General features: G+C 37.1%; 1 protein-coding gene across 2 annotated transcripts in view; it reads left to right on the top strand.

Annotated features, from left to right (window-relative positions):
- Positions 1 to 14,298, top strand: part of OSBPL1A (oxysterol binding protein like 1A) — a 238,509-nt gene that overhangs the window by 34,859 nt on the left and 189,352 nt on the right. For both annotated transcript variants that reach the window (XM_058277558.1, XM_058277559.2), the window contains exon 5: positions 9,725 to 9,836. In XM_058277558.1, the coding sequence (XP_058133541.1) occupies positions 9,725 to 9,836 (112 nt within the window). The remainder of the gene's footprint in view (positions 1 to 9,724; positions 9,837 to 14,298) is intronic.

The raw sequence follows: 14,298 nt of genomic DNA, 5'->3' as shown, positions 1-14,298 counted from the left end.
TGCTGTCAGTGTCCATTCACTGTGTGATTTTCTGTATCTGTTTCTCTTTTTGTCTTCTCTTCTTGTCTTTCTCCTCTAGGATTCACTGGAATTTGATCCTGGGGACCTCTGATGTAGAGAGAAGTTCCCTGTCAATTGTGCCCCCTTAGTTCCTGGGGTCTGCTGCACTTCACCTTGACTCTGCCCTTCGTCTCTCTTTTGTTGTATCATCATCAACAAAAGTGCGTGACTCACTTGCGTGGGCACTGGGTCACCGTGCGGGCATTTGGCTTGCCATGTGGGCACTGGCTCACCATGTGGGCACTTGTGCAGGCACTCAGCTCACTGTGCAGGCACTTGTGTGGGCATTCGGCTTGTCATGTGGGCGCTTGGCTTGTCGTGGGCGCTCGGCTTGCCGTGCAGGCACTCGTGTGGGCACTTGGCTCACTGCGCAGACACTGGCTCACCGCACAGACGTGCTTTCTCCTTTTCTTTTTCACCAGGAGGCCTCAGGGATTGAACCTGGGTCATCCCATATGGTAGGCGGAGACCCTATCACTTGAGCCACATCAACTTCCCTCATATATGCCTTTTATCATATTGAGGAATTTTCCTTCTATTCCTATCTTTTAAAGTATTTTTTATCAAGAATGGATGATGGATTTTGTCAAATGCCTTTTCTGCATCGAAGTTATGTATTTTTTTTTTCCTTCAATTTGTTAATGTGGTGTATTATGTTGATTGATTTTCTTATGTTGAACCAGCCTTGCATACCAGAAATAAATCTCTTTTGGTCATGATGTATAAGTCTTTTGATATGCTGTTGGATTTGATTTGCAAGTATTTTGTTGAGAATTTTTGCGTCTATGTTCATTAGAGAATTTGGTCTGTAATTTTCTTTACTTGTAGTGTCTTTATCTGGCTTTGGTATTAGGGTAACGTTGGCTTCTTAACGTGTGTTGGGTAATTTTCCCCCCTCTTCAATTTTTTGGAAGAGTTTAAAAGGATTGGTGTTAATTCTTTTCAAAATGCTTGGTAGAATTCACCTGTGAAGCCATCTGGTCCTGGATTTTTCTTTTCTGGGAGATTTTTGATGATGGGCTCATTCTTAAATGTGATTGGTTTGTTAAGTTCTTATGTTTCTTGTAGTGTCAGGGTAGGTTGGTTTTGCATTTCTAGGAGTTTGTCCATTTCATCTAGGTTATCAGGTGTGTTGGTATACATACAGTTTCTCATAATATCCTCTTATGATTCTTTTTATTTCTGTGGGGTCAGTTGTACCTTCCCCCCTTTCATTTCTGATTGTCTTTTTTTGCATCTTCTTTCTTTTTTCTTTGTTAGTCTAGGTAGGGGTTTGTCAATTTTATTGATGTTCTCAAAAAACCAGCTTTTGGTTTTGCTGATTTTCTTTTTTTTTTCCCCCTCAATTTCATTGATTTCTGCTCTGACCTTTATTATTTCTTTCCTTCTTTTTACTTTAGAATTGGTTTACTGTTCTTTTTTTAGTTTCTCTAGGTGTTCTGTTAAGTCTCTGAGTTTAGCTCGTTCTTTTTTTAAAAGATTTATTTATTTACTTAATTCCCCCCTCCCCCCTGTTGTCTGTTTTCTGTGTCTATTTGCTGCGTCTTGTTTCTTTGTCCACTCCTGTTGTCGTCAGCGGCATGGGAAGTGTGGGCGGCGCCATTCCTGGACAGGCTGCACTTTCTTTCATGCTGGGCGGCTCTCCTTGCGGGGCGCACTCCTTGCGCGTGGGGCTCCCCTACGCGGGGGACACCCCTGCGTGGCAGGGCACTCCTTGTGCGCATCAGTGCTATGCATGGGCCAGCTCCACACGGGTCAAGGAGGCCTGGGGTTTGAACCGCGGACCTCCCATGTGGTAGACGGACGTCCTAACCACTGGGCCAAGTCCGTTTCCCCTTCTTTTTTAATATAGGCATTTAGGGCTATAAATTTCCCTCTCAAGACTGCCTTCGCTGTATCTCATAAGTTTTTTTTTTTAAAGATTTACTTATTTCTTTCGCGCCCCTCCCCCCCGCCGTTGTCTGCTCTCTGTGTTCATTTGCTGTTTGTTCTTCTGTGACTGCTTATATTCTCATCAGGTGGCACTGGGAATCTGTATCTCTTTTTTTGTTGCATCATCTTGCTGCATCAGCTCTGTATGTATGTGGCACCACTCCTGGGTGGGGCGGCTCTCCCTATGCAGGGAGCCCCCTTATGTGGGGACATCCTGTGTGGGCCAGCACTCCTTGCGCACAGCAGCACTGTGCATGGGCCAGCTCACCACGTGAGCCAGGAGGCCCTGGGTATCGAACCCTTGGACCTCCTATATGATAGGCAGAAGCTCTATCTGTTGAGCCACATTCACTTCCCATCTCATAAGTTTTGATATGTTGTGTTCTCATTTTCATTTGTCTGAAAATATTTACTGATTTCACTTGCAATTTCTTCTTTGACCCACTGGTTATTTAGGAGTGTGTTGTCAGCTTCCACACATTAGCGAGTTTACTTTTTTCCTGTCTGTTATTGATTTCCAGTTCCATTCCATTATGATCTGAGAAAGTGCTTTGTATAATTTCAGTCTTTTTATATTAATTGAGAGCTGCCTTGTGCTCTTAACATGTGGTCTCTCCTGGAGAAAGATCCATGGACACTTGAGAAGAATGTATAACCTGCTGAGTTTGGATGCGTTCTTCTGTATATGTTAGTTCTAACTTGTTTATCGTATTGTTCAAGTTTTATGTTTCCTTATTGATCTTCTGTCTGGTTGTTCTGTCTATTGATGTGAGTGGGGTGTTGAAATCTCCAATGTTTATTGTGGAGATGTCTATTTCTCCCTTCAGTTTTGCCAGAGTTTGTCCCATGTTTTTTGGGGCACCTGGTTAGGTGCATAGATATTTATGACTGTTATATCTTCCAGGTGATTGTCCTTTTTATTGATATATGATGGCCTCAGTGTCTCATACTTTTTTGCATTTAAAGTCTCTTTTGTCTGATGTTAGTATAGCTACCTCTGTTCTTTTCTGGTTACTATTCATGTAGAGTATCTTTTTCCAGCCTTTTACTTTCAGCCAATTCGTATCCCTGAGTCTAAGGTGAGTTTCTTGTTAGCAGCATATGGATGGGTCAGGTTTTTTTAATCCATTCTATCAGCCTGTATCTTTTGATTGGGAAGTTTAATGCATTCACATTCAGTGATATTACTGTAATTGCACTATTTACTTCCTCCATTTTATTCTTTGGTTTTCATATTTCATATCTTATTTTTTGTCTTTTTACTCTTTTGGTTATCCTTTCTGCAATCCTTTGTTCTATACGCTCCTCCAAGTCTCTCCTGTCTTTTTCTTCAGGTCTAAGGCTTCCTTTAATATTTCCTGCAAAGGTGGATTCTTTTTTGCAAACTCTGTTAGTCTCTGTTTGTGAATATTTTATACTCACCTTCATATTTGAAAGACAGTTTTGCTGGATAAAGAATTCTCGGTTGGCAGTTTTTCTCTTTCCATATCCTAATTCTATCATTCCACCGTCATCTTGTCTCCATGGTTTCTGAAGAGAAATCTTTGCTAAGTCTTACTGGATGTCCCTTGTATATGATGGTTTGCTCCTCCCTTGCTGCTCTGAGAATTTTCTCTTTATCTTTTGACATTTGACATTCTGAGTATTATATGTTTTGGGAGTAGGTCTATTCAGAGTATAATTGGGCTATGTTGTGCTTCTTAGACATGTAAGTTCATTTCTTTCTTGAGAGTTGGGGAATTTTCAGCTCTGATTTCCTCAAATACTCTTTCTGCCCCTTTTCCCTTCTCTTCTGCCGGAACTTCCATCACACATATGTTGTTGCGTTTTGTGTTGTTATTCAACTCTGAGCCCCTGCTCAATTTTTTCCTTTTCTTTCTCCATTTTTAGCTGTTTTGTCTTTGATATCACTAATTCTTCTGTCCTTTCAAGTCTGCTATCATATTCCTCAAATGTGTTTTTGATCTCACCTATTGTGTCTTTCATTCCCATGAGTTCAATTACTTTTCTGTTCAGGATTTCAAATTCTTCTTTGCACTCGCTCAGTGTTGTCTTTTTTATTATTTTATTTTATTTTATTTATTTATTCTTTTCGCTTCCCCTCCCCTCCTCTGCCCTGCTGTTTTAGTCCATTTGCTTTGTGATCTTCTGTATGTTTCTCTCTTTTTTTTCTCTTCTTGTCTTTATCCTCTAGGATTCACTGGGATTTTTTTTTTAAAGATTTATTTATTTATTTCTCTCCCCTTCTCCCCCCACCCCGGTTGTCTGTTCTCTGTGTCTATTTGCTCTGTCTTCTTTGTCCGCTTCTGTTGTTGTCAGTGGCACAGGAATCCGTGTCTCTCTTTGTTGCGTCATCTTGCTGTGTCAGCTCTCCATGTGTGCGGCACCATTCCTGGGCAGGCTGCACTTTCTTTTGCACTGGGTGGCTCTCCTTATGGGGCGCACTCCTTGTGCATGGGGCTCCCCAGCGTGGGGACACCCCTGCATGGCACGGCACTCTTTGCGTGCATCAACACTGCGCATGGGCCAGCTCCACACGGGTCAGGGAAGCCCGGGGTTTGAACCTCGGACCTCCCATGTGGTAGTCAGACGCCCTAACCACTGGGCCAAGTCCGTTTCCCTTCACTGGGATTTGATCCTGGGGACTTCTGTTGTGGAGAAAGGTTCCCTATCAATTGCACCATCTCAGTTCCTGGTCTCTGCTGTGCTTCACCTTGACTCTCCCCATCATCTCTCTTTTGTTGCGTCATCATCTTGCTGTGTGAATTACTTGCCCAGGCACTGGCTCGCCATGCAGGCACTCAACTCACTTCGTGGGCACTCGGCTTGCCACGCAGGCACTTGGCTCACCATGTGGGCTCTTGGCTCACTGTGGGGGCATTTGGCTTGCCACACAAGCATACTTTCTCATCTTCTTTTTCACCAGGATGCCCCAGGGATTGAACCTGGGTCCTCCCCTGTGGTAGGTGGAGGCCTTATCACTTGAGCCACATCTGCTTCCCTCAATGTCTTCTTGATGTCATATTATCTTTCAAATCATTACTTTTATTTTGGAAATTTGTGTGCAGCTTACTGATTAGTTCTCTCACATTCTGCATGTCTTCCAGAGCTTTGATATATTCCTTTTCTTGGGCCATGTCTTCTGTTTTCTTAATTTCTTTTCAAGATTATTAATGGTTTACTAATTTTAACTATTTTCAGGTTTCATGTTTTTAATAGTTACACTCTTTAACAAAGATGATAACTTCTCCTGGGAGGCTCTGCACAGTTCTGTTATATTTCTTGCTGCTTCTCTGGCTGCCTCTATGGTTCCTATCAGTTTTTTCTTTCCTTGTTCATTATTATAGGTGTTTCTCAGATTTCTTTTTAAACCAATCTTCTCTTTTCTCTTGAAACTTTCTCCCTTAAAAATCTCATGTACTCATATAGACCTTCAGTTTTTCCTGGGGGGATTATTTTGAAATCTGCACTTTGTCTCATCTCTTCCTTCCTTCCTCCAGGTACTCTCTTAAGCATACTCATCTGCCTTTACGTATCTGAAATGTTATATATCTCATATGTGGCTCTGCTTCCTCCACAACAGCTTTTCATTTGTTCTTTGAAATACTTCCCATTTTTAAATCCTACTTTCTATTGTGGCCACTTGAAAGCATATTCATTGCTTTTACCTGGACTGTTTTGTCTCCAATTGTTTTTCTGACTTTTTCAAATCTCTTAATTCCATCTTATACAGGGATGCCCTAATCATTATCCTAACCTCAAATCTGGTTTTGTCATAGCTTTCTCTTTCTCAGATCCCTTCAGTATTCATTATTAAGTATGCTTTCTCTGACTAGTGGAGGGCCTTGTACTGTATTATATATTTAAGTCAATAATTAATAAAAATACTGTGAAGAGATGACAATGTTCAGAAGAGAAAAACAAAGTGCACTATGGAGGAAAATTGAGAAGAGCTGACTTGTGGGACTTTCCTAAGCACCAGGGAGTACTTAGAATTACACTAAGAATTCAAGACTGACTGATATCTGTACAAAGTGTTAAAGAAGTCAGGGTGGAAATTTAATTTTGGTACCAAAAAGCACAGATAGGCTTAAAGAAAACTTTTTATTTATTTATTTTTAGATGTAAGAGTAGTTAAAGTGTATGCCAGCACAGACTCTTGAAGAAAATTAAAGGGTCTTCTATCCATTGAGGCACTAAAAATAAGTAGTGACCTAATGGTTTTAGGTGTTTCATTGTTTGTAAAAATCTAACCACTGATCTCTTGAGGTACCCTTCTAACTATCTTACTCTAATTCTATGAATAACTGCTTTTCTGTTTGCTATTTCTCTTTACTGAGAGTTAGTATTTCTCAACTGGGGGGTTGCTTAAAGCACATTGCTGGGCTCTACCCCCAGAGTTTCTGATTTAGTGGGTCTGAACTGGGGCCCATGAACTTGTGCTACAGGTCTGGGGACCACACTTTGAGATCCTCTGTTAGGTGATCCTTCCAACTTGCAGATCTGATCTCTCTCCTCTGAAACTTTTCAGTGGTGTTGCTTCACCTGATCCCCAACACTGTATATAACAACTTCACTCTTATTGAACATTTCACATTGCCCTGCTCTTCCCCTATGCCCTGCTTCTGTGTCTGGAATTAGGTTTTTCTTCCTTAATACACTATTTATTACCTCTCTGTGTCCTTGTCTGTACTGTTCTCTTTGTCCATTCTGTTTCCATATCCTGTGGCCCTTTTTGGAAGCTGATATATATCCGTCAGGTTCTGGTTGAGTTTTCATAGCCTTCCTGAAGCCTATATCAGAATAATTAATTTCTAGAACTCCAACAAGCTGAAGAAATGGTATAAAACAACTAGATGATTAAACAAAATAGATTGGTAATGTTCCCTCAACTTGTGTGGGTCTTGTGGTGCCAAATTTAAGTGTGTCTGCTATCTTTTTTATTTTTTTTAAAGCAGTTTTATTGAGATAAATTCATACACCATTAAATCAATCCAAAGTGTCCTGTCCGTGGCTCTCAGTATAATCACAGAGTTATGAATGCATCACCATAGTCAATTTTCATTACTCCCTTTAGCAGGCACCTCTCAATTCCTCTGTCCTCCTCCAGTCTTACGTAACCACTAATCTGATTCTGTCTCTATAGATTTATTTATATTTACATTTTATACAAATGGAATCAGACTATATGTAGTACTTTGTTTTCTTTCACTTAGCATAATGTTTTTTTAAACTATTTTATTTAGAGAAGTCATCTATCATCGACACTTAGCATTGGTGGGGTACCTTTGTTACAAATGATGAAGGAATGTTAAAATTTTGCTGTTTACTATCTTTTTTAATAACAACTTTAACGAGATATATTTCACATACCATACAGTTGACCCATCTTAAAATATACAATTCAGTGATTTTAATACTTTCACAGAATTGTGCAACCATCACCACGATCAGGTTTAGAACATTTTCTTCACTCCAAAAAGAAGCCTCATACTCATTAGCTCTCACTTCCTATTTCTCCTTCCCCTCAGCCCTAGGTACTGATCAACTTTCTCTACCCATAGATTTTCTTTTGTGGTTATTTCATATAAATGAAATTATACAATATGTGGTCTCTTTTGATTGGCTTCTTTAACTTAGCATGATGTTTTCAAGGTTCTTCCATGTTGTCCCATATATCAGTACTTTGTTCTTTTTTCGCTTCCCAATAATATTCTTTTGTATGGACATACCAGATTTTATTTATCCATTCGTCACTTGATGGTCATTTGGGTTGTTTTCACTTTTTGGCTTTTATGAGTAAGGCTACTATGAACATTCAATGAACATTCATGTACAAGTTTTTGTGTGGACCAGTGTTTTCATTTCTTTTGGGTATATACCTGGGAGTGGAACTGCTAAGTCATGCATAACATTGTTTAGCATTTTCAGTAACTACCAAACTGTTTTCCAAAGTAGCTGCACCATTTTACATTCTCACTCTATTTTGGGAAGATTCTAAATTTCTCCATATCCTCATAAACACTTTTGTTATTGTCTCGCTGTTTAATTTTAATTACATTAATGGTTGTGAAGTGGTATTTTGTGCTTTTTAAAAACTTTTTTTATTAGAGAATTTGTTAGGTTACAGAAAAAACATGCAGAAAATAGAATTCCCATATACCTCCCATTATTAACACTTTGCATTAGTGTCTCATTGAGGTTTTGATTTGCATTTCCCTAATAATGTTGAGCATCTTTTCATGTTTTATGGTCATTTTCATATTTCCTTTGGAGAAATGTCTTTTCAAATCCTTTGCCCATGTTAATATTTTTAAAATTCTTTTTGTGTTGTTTATTTTTATTTTACTTTATTTTTTCCCATGTTAAAATTGGGTTATCTTCCTATTGTTGAGTTGTGAAGTTCTTTACATAGTTTGGATACAAGTCTCTTGTCAGATATGATTTGCAAAATCTCTTCTTTCTTTTTCTCATATGAGTTCTCTACATAAAGGATGAAAATGCTGCTCCCAAAAATACCTTTAAAATGATAAAAAATGCTAAGGTATTTTATAAAAATTCATTTTATTGTAATATTAGGAGATTACCTAGCCATTTCTCTATTATTTACATGTGGTAACTACATTTTATACTAATATTCAGCTGTGAAAAAAGCATGTTTGTATACACTGTATAATATACTGGAAAAACACATGGCTTATAGGTGAAAGGAGTATAACATAGAGCCACTATATCACATAATTATATTAAAAATATCTCAAACTTATTCATAGGAAAAATGATTAGAAGAAAATACACCAAATGTTTATAGTGGTCCTATAGTGACTAGGACAATGAGTATTTTGTTTTCTTTTTCCTGTGCCTTCCAGATTTTATTTAAGCATTTTTTAACTATATAATTTTAAAAAAAGAAGATAGGAAATTTTATGGCTCAAAAGAAAGATAAAACTCATGGGAAGATATAACATGTCATGACACAGGCTATCAGTTCAATATGAAAGTCAGAATAGCACTGTATTTCAGCCTGCCTCAGCATAGAACCAGAGAGCAGGTGTTACCATCAGCTCCTTCCTGGTTCCTGTCCATCCAAGTGTAATCCAAAATCAGATCTCTTCATCTTGTTAAGTTGTATAACTGATCTGGTGATATTGGACTTTTGCACGTTACTGAGAAAAATTAGTTTGAGATTCCTAAAAATGCATTTAGCTGTTTAGAGTAAATATGAATGATGTGGCTTATTCTCCATTGTTGAATATTGAGTTTTTAAGAGATAAATGCTTTATTATAAACCATTCCTTTGATAGTGATATATCCTGTCAGTGTGTATCACTTTTGCAAATAATATTCTCTTTTTCTCTAAACATCAAAATTAATTTTTAAAAACCTAAATCTGTTGGGAAATTTTTTTTCTAATCAGGCATTGTAGGAATGATGTTAAATTAGTGTACTACCTGCTCTAATTTAATTAGTGGATTTGCTTACTTATACGTTTAGACTGATCACATATATCAGTTTAGTAAAAACAACCATTTATTTTATTAATCCATTATATCAGTTATTATTATCACAATTAGTCAAATCACTTATTCTAAATATAGCTGATTTGATATATGGATTCTTCCATAGTGCCTTTTTCTACCATAGAAACTATAATAATTAGTAATTTGGGAATGAGCTGTGATACAATAAAGTCTTAGCTTAGTTATAGCTAAAAATTGCTTTGCTTTTTTAGGAGTTGGTAATGCTTCTCTTGGAGTATAATGCTGACACTACTATTGTTAATGGGAGTGGACAGACAGCAAAAGAAGCCACTCATGACAAAGAAATCAGAAACATGCTTGAAGGTAAATCTTAGGGATTTTTAACAAAAACATAATTTATTGAATTATAGCCAGGATGCAGAATGTAAATAAAAATGGCTTCTGAGATGCCAAAATAGAAGACACAAAGTCAAGACTCTAAAGATAATGCAATTTAGAAGTCATTGATTGGAGATAAAGCTTATCTATGTAAGTTCCCTCAAGCCACCATTTAGAGCTTTTAAACTCTTAATTAATATAAAATTATGGCATATTTTGTTATCTAATTTTCAAATCCTGAACAATATTAAAAGGAAGAAGTTAGAGACATGAGGGAGTACGGCTCATAGGCTGAAGAAACAGGCTAATGAAGGAATATGACGTGCAGGACAGAGACACTATGAAGAGGTATATCAGTTTGTAGTCATTTGACATTAGGGAAGACAGGTCTGGTCAGCTCAGTTATCTTGAGGATTTCATTACAGTACAACAGTTTATAGTAATTTCTTGATGGATCACCTTCATCATTGTGAATATCAAAGATTAAATCGCATTTAAGAAGACGTGAATCTGCAATAACTGAGAGGAATTTCTCTGAAGTAGTTTAAAATAACCTTTTTTTTAGGAATCTCTGGTCAGTTTAATTTTTCATAGTCTCAATTTCCTTATTTATTTTGACTAATACATTAATTTAAAAAAACCAGTGTTACAAGTTACTCTGTTAACACAACATAGTAACTATAATAATCCGTTTTGGTCTGTGGTTACGCTCTCCCCATATTTTTGTTCATTCTTCAGTATTGAGGGATTTGGGATGAAGTCCACTCTGCTTCAGGCTGAGAAGGGACATAGATACTATGGGGTAGAGGAAAGAACTGTTTTCCTTACAGTTGAAGATATTCCTTGTTTTGGGGATGGGACTGGTCCATTATTATTGTTTTGTTAGTTGCCTAGAGCAAGCCTGAAGAACTGGAAAGTAGGAGTTGGCCGCAACTCTGCTGGGTTTCAGGGCTTAGCTGGTATATGAACAATCTAAAGATTTAAGTCTCTGTGAAATATGCTTAACAGGTACATTGAAAATTGTAGGTTTAAATAAAAGAAGCAGAAGAATCATGATAGAAATGAGTATAACTGTTGTATTGGAGAAATAGATTTTCGTATATTCCCAGAGAGGGAATATATGTATATTCCCCACCAAGGGGGTATTGATTTCATAAGGCTTTGTGGCTTGCCTGTGATGTCTGGATGTTGCTAGAGCCCCTGGGGGCACTTTTGTTTGAGGCTTTGTTTACTGTGGCAGTTTGTGAAGTCTGCCTATGACCTGCATAAGCATAACCTCCAGAATGACCTCCCAATTCACTTTGAAATCTCTTAGCCATAAAAACCCTATTTTCTTTAATAGTTCCCTTTCTGGTCAGGTCTTTTTCCAAATGCATTTTTAATTAATTCTTGGAAATAATCCCTAGGTGCCAGGGAGGCTTATCCCTGGAAGTCATGTCCTATGTCGGGGTGGGGGAGGTAGTGAGTTTATTTGCAGAGTTTGGCTTAGTTGCAGGGGATCTTAACCTTTTTTGTTCCACTGACCCCTTTGCCAGTCAGGTGAAAACCACGGACCCCTTATTAAATCCACACTATACTGTGTATTATTTAATAAATATATCACACCTGTACCAACATGTCCCCCCAAGAATATTGTTTTTTTTGAATTTCATTTCAAGCTCCTGGACTCCTTGTTAAGATCCCCTGACTTAGAGGCCACACTTGAGTAATAAGGAGGTTTTCAGGAGGAAGCTCTTAGGCATTAATTATAATTAAGCTTAGTCTCATTATTACAGGAATAATGTTCATAAGTGCAAGCATCAAGATCAAGGGCTTGGCTTATTGGCTGGTTTTCTTTTATTAGTCCAAGCTTATATTCCAGAGTTTTATTTTTTGCCATCTTATTTGAGAAAGTGACAGGTCTTCTCTAGGAGGGAAGTTTAATATTTTGTTAACTACTATGTGGGCCTCTATCTATCCAGAAAACATACCTGTGGTAACAAGGATACATTTATAGCCCATGGAAGTATGCTTTAAGTACATAAAATAATATTTTGATGATTACATTGAGAAATCTTTACATACTTGGATTGTTCTATGAATGGCCAGGATTTGCTATTATTTTTTTGGTAGTATCTATTTCTATTGTAGAGAAGAGAAGATTCCTTAACTTATAATTTATGAATATTGAATTGGAGTTGCAATTTTATACGTATCCTGTGTTTCTTTCCTTTGAAATTCAGAAAACAGTGATAATAATTTTGGATTTAAAGAGTGTTGATTTCTTAATTTTACTTATTAATATTTTTATCTGTGTAAAAATCAAGATCCTGCTTTTTATTACTTTCCAATTTGCCTTGAGAACTAAAATTGTTTCACTTGTTCTCTGGTTTCAAAATAATGTCTATTTAATCAGATGTCTTTATGCCAATATTGTAACTTGCTTCTGCATTTAAAATGAACCTTTTCATTTTCAATGAATAAATATATCGACAAATAACATCTATAAGGCACTGTATTATGTGCTTTGGGGAGATATAGAAAACCTAATAAATTGTGTTCTGATTGGGAGGGTGAGGTACTCTCTTTGAACCTGTCCAATCTGTCATTTTAATTGTGACAAGATGAGAATTCAGGGCTGAGGTTTTCCTGACAGATTGGCCTGTTAGGTCAGTCTGACAAATTGACACTTAATAGGACCAATAAAGATATGTTCTAAATTCCCCCAAACTCAAGGACAAAGTCTTAGTTGACTTTACAGGCAGAATGATTTGTTACCTGATGTGGTCCTTGACTGTGGAGACAGAAGTAGAGACTTAATCGAATGATTCTGCACTGATGAGTTCAGTTTAGCCCAATGTAACATCATCTGTGGATAACGTGTTAAATGGGTCATTGGCAGGATGCAGGGAGTGCATCCAGCAACCCACCAAGGCCATTGGTTGACCAGAACCCAGAGCACAGGATAATACATGTTTTAACCTAGAAAGAAAGATGTTGGCAGGCACAAGGAAAGCATTTTGTTTCTAATGAGCTGGAAGGAAGAGCTGTTGTTTCTAATGGAGGGTCAGTGTTATTTGTGGCAGGACCAGGACCAGGTGATGGCCCACTTGATAGAGTGCCTAGAGATTTGATTTTTAATCCAGTGTATTAAAATAATGCCTGGGATTGCCTTTAAAGGCGTGGTGTGTTCCCACAACTAGGAGGTATTTAAGGAGAGGCTAGACAAACACTTATCAGGCTGCAGAGAGGAATAACTGTCTTGCTTTTTGAAAAAATTTTAAACTGATGGAAAAGTTTCAAGAAGAGTACATTAAACCACAGACTCCTTCACTTAGATATACCAGTTATTAATATTTTGCCATGTCTTGTTTATCTTTACAAAAATTTATCTTTATACTTATTTTTATGTATTATTTATTTCTTTACCTTTAATTTTTTTACTGAGTCATGTGAGCATAAATTACAGATATTATATCTTGCTGCATAATCATAATGTAGTTGTCAATTTCAGAAAATTTAACAATATTACTATATAATAGTCTATGGTTGAATATTTCCAATTGTCCAAATAATGTCCTTTGTGGTATAGTTTTTCCCAATCTAGGATCCAATTGAGGATCACTCCTACATTTAATTGTCATGTCTCTTTAGTTTCTCTTTATCTGGAACAATTCCTCAGCCTTTGTTTTTCATGATACCTTTTTGAAGAAAAAGGCAATTATTTTACCAAATGTTCCTATATTTGAGTTTTTCTGTTTTCCTTTAATTAGATTCAGGATATGCATTTTTGCCAGGAATAGTATGTAGGTGATATTGTCTCCTTTATCAGTGTATCACATGGATGATAGGACTTTACTTCTTTTCTGTAAGGCAAAATCAAAATCATATCATAGATCAAATAAAAATTCAAATCTAGCAGGAATTAGACCTTACTGTATTTTCCAGCCTAATTGAATCAGATTGCCAGGTGTTCTCTTTTCCTGCAAGTATAATTTGAGATGCAGCATGGACTCTGGAACGAGGCTGTCCAAATTCAAATCCCAACTCCTCCACTTCCCAGCTGTGCAGCTTTGTTTAAGCACCTTAACTTCTTGCTGCCTCAGTTTCTTCATCTCTAAAATGGGGGTAATAATATCTACCTCATTGAATAGTATGAGAATTAATTGAATTAATAATTTAAAAGTGATTGAACAGCACTTGGCATATGTACTTTGTGAAAGTATGTACGTTAATATAAATCTACGTGTATTTATACAGTTTGTACATTTTCCTACCAGTGTCATATCTTATTACTGCTTTTCTCTTTACAGTTTAAGGTTCTGTGGAAGGTGTGAAACTCATGTATCTACCTTTCTAAGGTAGATATGTAATATTATTTCAGTATACAAAAGTTACTCATAATTATTTGTGATGGCTATTGTGGTGAGCAAATTACTTAAAAACCTCTGAACTGAAAATATAAATT

The sequence above is a fragment of the Dasypus novemcinctus genome, chromosome 16 (assembly GCF_030445035.2).
Source record: "Dasypus novemcinctus isolate mDasNov1 chromosome 16, mDasNov1.1.hap2, whole genome shotgun sequence".
Lineage (NCBI taxonomy): Eukaryota > Metazoa > Chordata > Mammalia > Cingulata > Dasypodidae > Dasypus > Dasypus novemcinctus.
This window is presented reverse-complemented; position numbering and strand designations above follow the sequence as displayed.